The sequence below is a fragment of the Culex pipiens genome, chromosome 3 (assembly GCF_016801865.2).
Source record: "Culex pipiens pallens isolate TS chromosome 3, TS_CPP_V2, whole genome shotgun sequence".
Lineage (NCBI taxonomy): Eukaryota > Metazoa > Arthropoda > Insecta > Diptera > Culicidae > Culex > Culex pipiens.
Window position 1 is genome coordinate 64,624,351 of NC_068939.1, and position 13,906 is coordinate 64,638,256.

Consider the following 13,906-nt stretch of genomic DNA (forward strand, 5'->3'; position numbering starts at 1 on the left):
AGTGACCACATATAAAAGGAAATACTTAATTTTAAATACGAACAATTATTTAAAATTTTCACTTACATTATTTTTGGGAAAAACATGTATTTATTCATAATTTTAAAATGTGTATCATAATTTTAAGCATGAACAATGTTTTACTGCGGGCGTCAATAATTAGAGTTCACGTGCGGTGATACGACCGCAAGATAATGGTCGCATGACAGCCGCAAGACAACCGCAGAACAAATTTTTGGCTGTTGTCAAAGGTTGCCTGGAGTTTTGAGCTGACTTTTTGGAAAATATTGAAAACAAACCAAGTTGACAGCCAAATCAACCAGAATTTCAGTTCAACTTGCTGATTTTTACACTGCGGTAATAAGGCGGCAATAATCTCCTGTCACTCACAGCGAAGGAGAAACGTGATTTTATCTCGCAATAAGCAATATTAAAATCGATCAATTTACCCTTTCAATTTACCGATTATTACCACGTTTCAATAAGATTCCGCTTAAAAATTATAAATAAATTGATTAAATACCGTCAAATTCAAATTGAGATACAGTGGACTCTCTCGTTGTCGATATTGAAGGGACCGTCGAGAGCAGGAGTTATGAAATTATAGAACAAAAAATCAAAGCAATCTATTTGAAGGGACTGAAAAATTTATTGACAGCTGGAGTAATATTGATATCGAGAAGATCGACAACGAGAGAGTCCACTGTATCTCTAAATCGACACCGATAGACACGGAGATATTTTCAGAAAATGTAGTTGAAAGTGTGTACTTTCATGTGCATTGTTCGGTTTTGCGCCAAAATTCGCCATTTCGAAAACATTGCAACTTAAAAATATGCTCAAAATCACTTACAAATGGTTATAACTCCTCAATAAAGGCTCACAACATTTTGCTGTCTTGGGCAAAGATGTGTAATTTTATGTCATAAACAACTCTTCAGAACATAGTAGGCCGCTAAAATGCTAACATTTTAAGGTTATCACAAAAAAGTGCTTTTTTTACCATTTTTGCAAAAATGACGTAACGTCATGATTCGAATTCCCAGACGCTTCGAAACCCGGACACTTCATCTTGTTTCATGAATTATTTGGATATGAGTTCACATTATGAATGTCAAAACTGTGTTATTTGATGCATTCCAACATTATCTTTAATTCAAAGTTTGTTTAAACGCTGTAACAAACGCCAAAACAATTAAATACAATAAAATTATAAGTTTACCAAAAATGCGAAACATTTCAACTGAAAGATTTCATAGGCGTTCGAAGCACCGGGAAGGTAAAGCACAAATTTATGGTTTCGATTTTCTTAAATTCTAGCAAATTTTTATATAAACTATCGATTGTTTTGATGTTAACAGCTTATTTGAGACCTAAAGAATGACATTCACTAATATTTCAGTCCAAATTTGTGCGATTCATAAGTAAAATCGAGTGTCCGGAATTCGAAGCAAAAGTGTCCGGATTTCGAATCAGCTTTTTGCAGTGTCCGGGATTCGAAGCACAACAAGTCATTTTAATTTTAAAATTCTGATGAAAATTGTTAGAAAATACATATTTTGCATGTTTTTTCTTGAAACTGACTGTTTATAACTACATCCTGAAGATATTTCTACATTTCCAACTTATTACATGATTTTTTGCCAGCTATAACAAAAATGATGTGCTACTAAGTGTCCGGATTTCGAATCATGACGTTAGTAGATTAAGAGCTACAAATTTGGCGCCTTTGACAAACTTTCATGAAATTTTCTCCTCTACAACTTTGCGCAATACACCAAAGCCCTACAACGTCATCCAACAGAGTTAGTTTTTGGTTGACACCCTGGAAGGTCGTCACCCTGTATGTCAATAACTTTAAAAGATAGCCCTTATCAAGTACAACAACTCTTCCGAAGACACCATTTGGCTAGGACGTCAAATAAAGGAGTAATCAATTTATTCAAATGCCCTGAGGGAAGGTTTTACCGGGGGGATATTTATCGAACCATATAAATTGAGGCAATATAGGTATCAAAATTCATGGTTTTTGATACTGGTAATGAAAATGGACATTTTGGCAGGATTGGCCTCAACCGAAGTGGCCATGGCCCTGGGGAAGGTTCTACCGGGGACATTTATCGAACCATACGACTTGGGACGGTACCAAAAACCATGAATTTTGATACCCATATTGTCCCAAGTCGTATGGTTCGATAAATGTCCCCCCGGTAGAACCTTCCCTCAGGGCCATGGCCATTCCGAGTGTGGCCAATCCTGTCAAAATGGCCATTTTCATTACCAGTATCAAAAACCATGAATTTTGATACCCATATTGCCCCAAGTCGTATGGTTCGATAAACGTCCCCCCGGTAGAACCTTCCCTCAGGGCCATGGCCACTCCGGGTGTGGCCAATCCTGTCAAAATGGCCATTTTCATCACCAGTATCAAAAACCATGAATTTTGATACCCATATTGCCCCAAGTCGTATGGTTCAATAAATGTCCCCCCGGTAGAACCTTCCCTCAGGGCCATGGCCACTCCGGGTGTGGCCAATCCTATCAAAATGGCCATTTTCATCACCAGTATCAAAAACCATGAATTTTGACACCCATATTGCCCCAAGTCGTATGGTTCGATAAATGTCCCCCGGTAGAACCTTCTCTCAGGGCCATGGCCACTCCGGGGGGGGGCAATCCTGTCAAAATAACCATTTTCATTACCAGTATCAAAAACCATGAATTTTGATACCCATATTGCCCCAAGTCGTATGGTTCGATAAACGTCCCCCCGGTAGAACCTTCCCTCAGGGCCATGGCCACTCCGGGTGTGGCCAATCCTGTCAAAATGGCCATTTTCATCACCAGTATCAAAAACCATGAATTTTGATACCCATATTGCCCCAAGTCGTATGGTTCGATAAATGTCCCCCGGTAGAACCTTCCCTCAGGGCCATGGCCACTCCGGGTGTGGCCAATCCTATCAAAATGGCCATTTTCATCACCAGTATCAAAAACCATGAATTTTGACACCCATATTGCCCCAAGTCGTATGGTTCGATAAATGTCCCCCGGTAGAACCTTCTCTCAGGGCCATGGCCACTCCGGGGGGGGGCCAATCCTGTCAAAATAACCATTTTCATTACCAGTATCAAAAACCATGAATTTTGATACCCATATTGCCCCAAGTCGTATGGTTCGATAAACGTCCCCCCGGTAGAACCTTCCCTCAGGGCCATGGCCACTCCGGGTGTGGCCAATCCTGTCAAAATGGCCATTTTCATCACCAGTATCAAAAACCATGAATTTTGATACCCATATTGCCCCAAGTCGTATGGTTCAATAAATGTCCCCCCGGTAGAACCTTCCCTCAGGGCCATGGCCACTCCGGGTGTGGCCAATCCTATCAAAATGGCCATTTTCATCACCAGTATCAAAAACCATGAATTTTGACACCCATATTGCCCCAAGTCGTATGGTTCGATAAATGTCCCCCGGTAGAACCTTCCCTCAGGGCCATGGCCACTCCGGGTGTGGCCAATATCCTACCAGTTTGGTCCCAACCCCATTGCCTTGAATCATTCTGGTTTCCGAGTGACCATTCTAACAATGTTCTTTAGAACAGAATTCCTCCCAAGTTGGTGCACAACCTGTGTCTTTCAATGTGTGTATGTGTGTGTGAGCAATAAAATTACCACCGTCGATCCGTCTCTGACGGATTTCCGTTCAAAACTATCTGTTCAGAGGCTATCTGTTAGCTTATATAGTCCGCATGAAATGTGGCAACATGGTGCAAATTTTGCCTCGTCTCCTGCTTTCTTGGAACTGTCACGCGAGAATGTTGCACCATTGTTGCCACACTTCATTCGTTGCTGACCCCTTCCGCAGTACCAAGCATGCAACATTTTCGTAACGCGCGACATTTTTCGTTTTTCTGGATTGACACCTCACCAGAATAGAGCCCTTAGGACAAAGTTCTTTGTCAAAATGTGCAACCTTATAAAAATATCGCGATATACTTGTTCAGTCAATTTTAACAAGTTTTGGTTAAAAAAGACAAAATTTATAAAAAAAATAATCCTGAGAATTTTTTTTTTCTTTGACTGATTTTTGTTAACATCATTTAAGTATTCGCAGCATTCACTTCTCAGTAAATGTTGTATCAATTTCATGTTAATGAATGTTATGCTAACAATAATTCTTGAAATGATTCATATCACGCTTTTCAATTGAAAACTAATGAAATTTAGTCTTTATGAATGCAATATTTATAATGTTGTTAATTCAAAGAATTGGTTTGAGAAAATTGATAAATTTCACGGGATTTCACGGAAATCTTCGAACTTCACGCTGTCCGCGAAATCGTGAAAATTCACTAACCCTAGGCATTACATATTGCTACCGGTGGTGTAGAGGTAAGCGTGGTTGCCTCACACCCAGTCGGCCTGGGTTCGATCCCAGATGGTCCCGGGTGGCCTTTTTCGAGATGAGATTTGTCTGATCACGCCTTCCGTCGGACGGGGAAGTGAATTTTGGCCCCGGTCTAACCTAGAGGTTAGGTCGTACGTGGTCGTACGCTCAATCCAGGTGTAGGAGTCGTCTCCCTAATAGGGTGGCTTGAAGTTGTATGGGAAAATTTCAAAATGGACTGATTCAATCAGAACAGGCATTTTCCGGTCCCATTTGGGCCCCCAAACAACCCCCCAAAATTTGGGAGCGATTGGATTTGACCCGGCTTTCCGCAAAGCGATTCAAATTTGTATGGAAATTTGTATGGGAAAACCCTCTTTTTTACATTTTGTTTTTATAATTTTCATTTTTCACTCAATTTAAAAACTAACACCGTAGGTGGCTACTCCCTAATTCCTGTCTCGGTGGAGTCGCTGATAGGCAGTTTTACTCACAATCCGAAGGTCGTCAGATCGAATCCCGGGCTGAATGGAAGCTTTGGTGTAAAAAAGAGGTTTGCAATTGCCCCAACAATCAAGCCTTCGGACACCTAGTTTCGAGTAGGAATCTCGCAATCTAGAACGCCAAGGCAATGCTGTAGAGCAAACAATTTATTTATTTTTTTACATATTGCTAGAAAGAACTTAAACGTGCAAAAAAAATTAATTGAAATAGATTCTTAAAAAATTTACACGTGGTTATACCTGACATAATAAATAAATACTTCCATACATTTTATTACTACCTCTTTTCCCACAAAAAAAAGTAACAAAAAAACATTTTTTCTTATTTCCCCGAAGGAATGGGACACGAATTTTGCACGTACTGCAGATGGAATCCTCGATTGGCCACATCGCCCGTTTCGGCAGCATCGGTTACGTAGTACATGACGAAGGGCAGCGTGTTACTGGTCGTGGGCCCCAATCCCGCCCCGCAGAATCGATCCGCTGCGATACCGACCGGATTCGGGATGACCAGGAAATCTGTGTTGCAGGCCATTCCCTGCGCTCCTACTGCCGCCGTTCCAAGCATGGCCGGAGCGATGGTTGTCACGTCACTCGTCAATGTGAATGCGTACGGTTCCGTAGCCGGCTAGGGGTTGGGAAGGTTGAGAATTAGTTGAGATGAAATGTTGTTTTTCGTTTAGAACACCTACCAAAGAATAAGTAATTGAACAATATGAAGCGGCGTTTTGGATACAGATTCCATAGTTAGAGAGGGCCAACTCTCTTGTTCCTGGCAATCCCATCGCATTCATGGCAGGATTGGCCGCAACTCCGTAGTTGAAGCTGTAAACATCTCCGGTTATTCCCGTAAAGTACTGCAAGCAACCAGCTGGGGCTTGATACGCACTGGTACAGGAAATTTGAGAGAGTTGTAGATTCCAGACTCGAGGGAACGACATGGCTGCGGTCGTTGAAATCGAAACCGTTATCGGACTTGTCCCACTGAAGGGAATGTAAATGTGTTGACCGTTGTTGTCTCCACACATTGTCGGAAATCGGGTGCCACCACCGGTTACTTGCATATTGTCCACAATACAATTTCCGTTAGTATCTGGTTGTGACAAGGTGAATGCTGTAAAGTCGATTCTCAGCTGGCAAATTGAACTGTCCGGAGGTACCACTCTGAAAGAACAGCTAAAAAAATACGTTTAATTAGTGTCCGACCAAAAACCAACTCTACTCAAAACCTACGTTCCACCGCCATTGTAAGGAGACGGATATCCGGTGTTCTGGAAGAAGGTCACATTTGCGTTTGTGTTTGAAGTCCCGCCACACGTGCCCGAATCTGCAAATAACCGTTACAGCTTATTCACCCAACAATTCATCCCACAGAACACGAAACTCACAGACACAACAGACGGCCTGCCGGGTCAGCGTACTGCAGGTGCCGGATGCGTATCCTCCAAACGTGGCACATTCTCCCTTGATCTGGCACGTCCCGGCGAGTCCGTTGGTTCCGATGCACGGAACGTTCTTAATTCGACCCAGAGAATAAAACGGAAACTGTCGCCCTTGGCGATCGCTGGACGTCGTTGTTTCATTTGATATATTGTCCGTCAGAATTGAACAGAAGGACTTTTGAGTAAATGTTAAAAGCACAGAAACGAAAATCAAAGATTTCATTTTAAGTGACGAAACCAACTGACACGTTCGATCTACAAGCACCAATAGACTGAGCGGTGGAATAATATTTTTTCTAGAGAAAGGAGAAAGTAATAAAACAGTGGAAAGTGTTAATTAATCTAACCGGTGACGAAAACTAATTGGAGCATCGAACATCACTGAATGCGTGGATAGATTGCCACTTCTGGTTTTGGTCGAAAACCCTGTTACATCTGGCCTGTAAGATACGGAAGTGTTTTAAATTAGTTCTTACGTACGGACCACCCAAAAAATGGGTTAAGAAATAGCTTTACTAATAGAGCAATTCTCTGAGATTTCGGTCATTCGTTTTTTTTTGTATTTTTTAATCCAGCTGAAACTTTTTTGGTGCCTTCGGTATGCCCAAAGAAGCCATTTTGCATCATTAGTTAGTCCATATAATTTTCCATACAAATTTGGCAGCTGTCCATACAAAAATGATATGTGAAAATTCAAAAATCTGTATCTTTTGAAGGAATTTTTTGATAGATTTGGTGTCTTCGGCAAAGTTGTAGGTATGGATATGGACTACACTGAAAAAAAATGATACACGGTAAAAAAAATTTTGGTGATTTTTAATTTCACTTTTTGTCACTAAAAATCGATTTGCAGAAAAACACTATTTTTATTTTTTTTTATTTTTTGATATGTTTTAGAGGACATAAAATGCCAACTTTTCAGAAATTTCCAGAATGGGCAAAAAATCTTTGACCGAGTTATGATTTTTTGAATCAATACAGATTTTTTCAAAAAATCGAAATATAGGTCGCAAAAATTTTTCAACTTCATTTTTCGATGTAAAATTGAATTTGCAATCAAAAAGTACTTTAGTGATTTTTCGATAAAGTGCACCGTTTTCAAGTTATAGCCATTTTTAGGTAACTTTTTTGAAAATAGTCGCAGTTTTTCATTTTTTAAAATTAGTGCCCATGTTTGCCCACCTTTGAAAAAAATATTTTTGGAATGCTGAGAAAATTCTCTATATTTTGCTTTATTTAACTTTGTTGATACGACCCATAGTTGCTGAGATATTGCTATGCAAAGGTTAAAAAACAGGAAAATTGATGTTTTCTAAGTCTCACCCAAACAACCCACCATTTTCTAATGTCGATATCTCAGCAACTACAGGTTCGATTTACAATGTTAAAATATGAAACATTCGTGAAATTTTCCGATCTTTTCGAAAAAAATATTTTCAAAAATTTAAAATCAAGACTAACATTTCAAATGGGCGTAATATTGAATTTTTGGCCCTTTTGAAATGTTAGTCTTGATTTTAAATTTTTGAAGATATTTTTTTCGAAAAGATCGGAAAATTTCACGAATATTTCATATTTTAACATTGTAAATCGGACCTATAGTTGCTGAGATATCGACATTAGAAAATGGTGGGTTGTTTGGGTGAGACTTAGAAAACATCAATTTTCCTGTTTTTTAACCTTTGCATAGCAATATCTCAGCAACTATGGGTCGTATCAACAAAGTTAAATAAAGCAAAATATAGAGAATTTTCTCAGCTTTTCAAAAATATTTTTTTCAAAGGTGGGCAAACATGGGCACTAATTTAAAAAAATGAAAAGCTGCGACTATTTTCAAAAAAGTTACCTAAAAATGATTATAACTTGAAAACGGTGCACTTTATCAAAATTTCACTAAAGTACTTTTTGATTGCAAATTCAATTTTACATCTTAAAATAAAGTTGAAAAATTTTTGCGACCAATATTTCGATTTTTTGAAAAAATCTGTATTGATTCAAAAAATCATAACTCGGTCAAAGATTTTTTGCCCATTCTGGAAATTTCTGAAAAGTTGGCATTTTATGTCCTCTAAAACATATCAAAAAATAAAAAAAATTAAAAATAGTGTTTTTTTGCAAATCAAGTTTTAGTGACAAAAAGTGAAATTAAAAATCACCAAAATTTTTTTTACCGTGTATCATTTTTTTTCAGTGTAGTCCATATCCATACCTACAACTTTGCCGAAGACACCAAATCGATCAAAAAATTCCTTCAAAAGATACAGATTTTTGAATTTTCACATATCATTTTTGTATGGACAGCTGCCAAATTTGTATGGAAAATTATATGAACAAACTAATGATGCAAAATGGCTTCTTTGGGCATACCGAAGGCACCAAAAAAGTTTCAGCCGGATTAAAAAATACAAAAATTAAAATTAAAGAAAAAAGACCGATTCCGTAGAGAACTGCTCAATAGTAGAACAAAAAGGTGGTAAAACTTTGTCATCCCGGTACGAGAATCGAACTCATGACCTCTGGATTGGAAACCCAGCACGCCGCTAGTCGAAACCCATCCCCTACCGGTCAGTATTCCCAGTGAGCACATTTACTCTTTTAAGGGATCTGACTTTGCCGAGCCAGACAGGAATCGAACCCATCACCTTCCACTTACAAGGCGAAACCTCACGGCCACGAGAGCTTGGCATTCCTCTATGCGGTTTTCGATCTAAAAAATCGACAAAAACATTTTTCAACAATTTTTCAATTTTTAAAAAGTTTTGGAAAAAAGAACTCTTAAAATTTTAGAAAATTTTAGGGACCGTAAAACGGGGTGACTTTGATAGCCGGGGTGACTTTGATAGGTTTGCAATTTTTCCGCAAAATGAAAAGTACAATTAAAATACGTACGGAATGGTTTAGAATCATACTGACCGTGGTAGAGAAGTGTTCAAAGTACCTCAAAAAGAACTTTTCATAAAATTTTGAAAAGTTTAAAAAGTTAGTTTACTATAGTTAAGAAAATGTTGATGAAAGTCATTATTTTAAACTTCTCAAAGTGTCATAATTTTCTCAATGAACATGATTTTGAATCGGAAAGCGGAATGCATTTTCGGATTCTTTGGAAAATTTTCCACTAGGAGAAGGTTAAATAAGTTTGTAAATAACAAATATAATTTTTCAAAAAACAATTTCAAAAAATCTCCAGATTTATAGGCATTTTCAGTAGAACAAATTTTATACAAAATGTGAAAACTTGTGATTCGTGCTTCGAATTCAGTATAAAATGCAATATAAATCGATAATTTTATAAACAAAACTAGTTTTAACAAATTTCAGACAAAATTCCGACTTTTTAACAATTTTACCTAAAATTTATGTGTATTTTGTTAAAAAGCTTATAAACTTAGTTAACTAATTATAAACATTGATTTTTTTTTCTTAAAAACTATATCAGCTACTTTAGTGATGGTACATTTAACGTACAAATAAAGTTTGAACATCTTAAATATGATTTTAACAAGAAAAACTATGACTATCAAAGTCACCCCGGAATTCAAACTAAGATTTTTAAACTTTACTCTTTTTCTAAACACTATTGAAACAACTTTTTTTCCAAAATAGTGCATGGACTTTGTGTGGCCTACCCCAGTACATGTTTTAAAAATAATAATCTTGATAAAACCTTACCTGTTGGAAAATATTCAAAAAACAAATTGAAATCCTATCAAAGTCACCCCGGTTTACGGGATGGAAGTTTGACTTGTTTTGTGTGACTTTGTCAATGTTTTAAAAATGTTATTTTTCAGGGGTCAACTTTGGGTGAGAGGCAACCACGCTTACCCCAAATCTAATGTCTGTATACAGACAAAAATGTCCATGTCTAGGTCCATGTATTCTTTCACTCGAACAGTTTTGAAGACATCAGACAGATTAAATAGTTAACATAATTTTGTCAACTAAAAAAGGTTGCATAATCTCAAATTTCTTGAAATTTCAATTAAATGAGGATTTAACAAAACCAGAGCATACGAGATACTAAGTATTATAGACACGGTGTGTTTTGTAGAACAAACTAATGACAAAAAAATGGGTATGTCTTATAAATGGCATCGTGAAAGAAGGGCTCTTTCCCGACATTTTGCGGGGTATACCGAAATATTTCATCGGGGGGTCTAGAGCAACTTTTTTATTGAAGATTTTTTTCGATTTTATGGGTTATTTCTTCAGAAAAATCGCTGAAAATCGGTACATTCATGTTGATATCACTCAAATTTCTTATGAATATGCCTTGGGAGACTCTAAGTTAATATATTTGACCAATATTTGACATCCAATAAAAAGTTTTCGAACCAAATTTACCAGATTTCAAATTTCAATTTCGAAGAAAAATAGAAATCTGGTAAATTTGGTTTAAACACTTTTTATTGGATGTCAAATATTGGTAATATATTTTTAGTTACAGTCTCCCAAGGCATATTCAAAAGAAATTTTAGTGATATCAACATGAATGTACCGATTTTCAGTGACTTTTCTGAAGAAATATCCCATAAAATCTTCAAAAAAAATTTCAAAAAAAAGTAGCTCTAGACCCCCCGACGCAATATTTTGGTATACCCCGCAAAATGTCGGGAAAGAGCCCGGTAGCCCGATCTTATGATTATCAAAATAGTTGCAGTTGTGATGCTGCAAGGATAACCAATGGAACGAAAAATCGACGACGAAGAACTGTACTGCCCATGATCGCATAAATGTCCCATATGCATTTTCATCACTTTTGAGTTATTGATGCAGTTTTGTTCAAAATCGTGTGCTCTTTCAAAAGAGCCTATAACATCCAGTACTTTGTTCTAGAAATCAGGAGGAAATCTCTCTTTTTCTCAGCTTGGTTTTTTGCATATGGGACATTTATGCGAACATGGGCAGTGGATATAGCACGTCCCGAGTTTCCAAGATATGGTAGAAAAATTTACGAAAGTCGCAAAACTTTGAAGCGGTGCCAAAAAAAGGGTGGTCCGATTTTATTGCGCATTTTGCACTTCTCTAGAGTCTTGCGCAAATATTTTCATCACAGTATCTTTTTATCACAGTGATTTTCTTCACACTACCAGTCGTTACCATAGAAATATTGTTTTTGTTTGTTGATTTTTATTTCTTGTATAGTCGAAACTGTATGAAACCGTTCAAAGTCAGATAAGTTGGAAACTGTTGTAATGCCGGCACAGTCAAATTGAGGGTTATTATTAATTTGGTAGCGTGTTACTTTCTTCAACGTTTAAAAATGGCTGATAATTTATTCCAGAGTCAAATCCTGCTTCCAAACAGAGCCAAAAAGGAATTTGTTCTGTGACTGCCCAGCAGCGTTGATAACTCCTGTGAAGCTTTACCGGACATGTAACGGATTGGCAAAAACATGGTTTTAGCTAATGACCACATCATTGCGTCTACCACTGGAAGCAATCGGGATTTTAACGATTGTGTAAGATGATCATTTCCAACGTTATTTTAAAATAAATGCTAATTCATCAACAATAGTTTATTTATGGCGTTTACATAAACGAGCTAAAAGAAATAGATGATCACGGCCAATATTTATGATTCTTGAGAAAGATTGTTTCATGGCATGCATCTTCTAGACGGCGGAGGGGTAGTTTGGGTAGAAAGATCATGATTTTCGTCATCAATAGATTGGGAAGTTCCAGAAGCCAGAAGCAGTCGTAATCGTCTTCTTACACCTAGTATCTTGCCATTCCTGGGACTACCCGGACTTGACTTGTTCCGGCTGTAGAATTCTGGTCTTCGGTGCCGGGATGTAGTTATGTTCGCAGCAATCGTATGGCCTCGAGCCGTGAGAATAATGGTACCGTTTACGGACTCAGCGAACACAGCTCGAAGTGGCCGATAGAATTATGCCCTCGAGCTCATTAGAAAAAAAAATAACCCGTCAAAAAAACTCAAAAGTTCCAACTACGAGAATCGAGCCAGAAACCTTTAACAGACCATCTCAATGACTTAACTGTCTCGGCTAGCACAGCTTGGTGACTAGATTGTGGTCAGAAGTCGATGTATTACATTGTTTTGTTTGATGGTGTGATGGAAATTCAGTTTGCCAACTGTGATGAAAATTATCCCGCAGCACTCTACTGAGGTGCAAAGTGCGCAAAGTTGACAGTTCTCAGTCCTGCAAAGCAGTGTGATGAAAAAATCTAGGCCTAGCACGATTGACACAAAACTCTAGGAATTGCTGCAAGGCGAAAAAACTGATAATTTTGCAAATTTTTATAGAATAAACAGTTCCGCCCAATTTGAGCATAGCAGAGACAACTGGAGTAAAATTATGGGGACGCCTTATCCTTAAACCGTGTTGACGGAGTAATGATTTTTTATGCTTCCCGTATTTCTCTCTTCTCTTGCTCTTTCTCTCCGGCTCTCCCCATCCATAACAAGGAGAGGGAATCTCTTTTAGCATGCTTCCGCGATGCGCGCGCCTCCATCATTCTAAAGTAGAACATGTTTTACCATGGAGGCGCATGGTGTTTCAAGGGAGCAACGCTACGGGATCCAGTAAGTTCGGGAATAAAGAAAATGAATGCAGAACAATAAAACTGTGTTATCTTTTTATATATGTATATATATTTTTATTTCAAATTAAATATTATAAACAGCCCACTCTACGAGCTCCCCAGCAGCAACTTCAACTGATCCTTCCTCGTGTTCTTGATGTGCTCCGCGATCATTTTCTTCGGATTCTTGCGGTACTTTTTCGACTTCAACAGCTGGTTCACCTTCTGGCAGCGGTTCAGGAACTCTCCCTTCTGTTTCTTCAACCGCTCCACCTTGAGCTGCTGTTTCGTTTTCGGTTTGGCCTTCTTGTCGTACTTGGGCACGCCGGTTTTGAGATTTTCCGCCGACTTGAGCTGGAACAGCGAGTCCAGCGAGGGCAGCGCGTCCAGCAGGGGGCGCATGTCTCCGGTGACGGCCGTTTTCTCCCGCTTTTTCTTCTCTTTCTCGCTCTTGAAGGCACTCTGGGTGAGCTCGATCTTTTTGAGCACCTCCTCCTTGCGTAACTTTTTCTTGTCTTTTTTGTTCAACCGAGTGATGGCCAGCTTTCGAAGTTTCTTGGTTTTGGTTTTGGCGTCCTCGGGGTCTTCCTGGGGTGCGGCGGGAAGTGGAATCGGTGTGGTTGTGACTGATTTTGCGACGGCTTTGGTTTTCTTGGTCGTCTGTACTTTGAAGCTTTTCGGTTCAGGACCGTTAAGCTGTACCGGCATGGACCGATAGATGGGGAACGGACCGGATGTTTTGGCTTCTGGGTCGGCTTTCTGCTTCGCCGGAATCGGTTTCACGGGAGTTAACTTTTTGTTGAGTTTTCCCATATTGATGAGTTGTATTTATATCTAAAATTTAACTAATTAGTATTTCGAGAACAAAATTTAATTGAATCCTTTCAGAAATACCTTTTCACAAAAAACTTGCCAACTTTAGAAAATTAATGTTAACAAGTCCCACGAGGTAAACCAAAACAAACTCTACACTCTCAAAAAAGAAAAGGGCTCAGTGCATAAAATCCACTTCTATTCTAGTACCGCAATG

At 38.4% G+C, this 13,906-nt stretch overlaps 2 protein-coding genes across 2 annotated transcripts; both read right to left on the reverse strand.

Annotated features, from left to right (window-relative positions):
- Window positions 1-5,214: 5,214 nt before the first annotated feature.
- LOC120418521 (uncharacterized) lies at window positions 5,215-6,682 on the reverse strand. Its single transcript, XM_039580957.2, has 4 exons — window positions 6,281-6,682; window positions 6,126-6,219; window positions 5,585-6,068; window positions 5,215-5,520 (listed from the first exon to the last, which is right to left on the reverse strand). Exons 1-4 carry the CDS (start codon window positions 6,555-6,557, stop codon window positions 5,215-5,217), a joined length of 1,161 nt encoding a protein of 386 aa, XP_039436891.2. The 5' UTR covers window positions 6,558-6,682.
- Window positions 6,683-12,923: 6,241 nt separating this feature from the next.
- Window positions 12,924-13,896, reverse strand: LOC120418547 (uncharacterized). Its single transcript, XM_039580979.1, has 2 exons — window positions 13,771-13,896; window positions 12,924-13,710 (listed from the first exon to the last, which is right to left on the reverse strand). Exon 2 carries the CDS (start codon window positions 13,687-13,689, stop codon window positions 12,985-12,987), a length of 705 nt encoding a protein of 234 aa, XP_039436913.1. The 5' UTR covers window positions 13,690-13,710; window positions 13,771-13,896; the 3' UTR covers window positions 12,924-12,984.
- Between the last annotated feature and the right edge of the window lie 10 nt (window positions 13,897-13,906).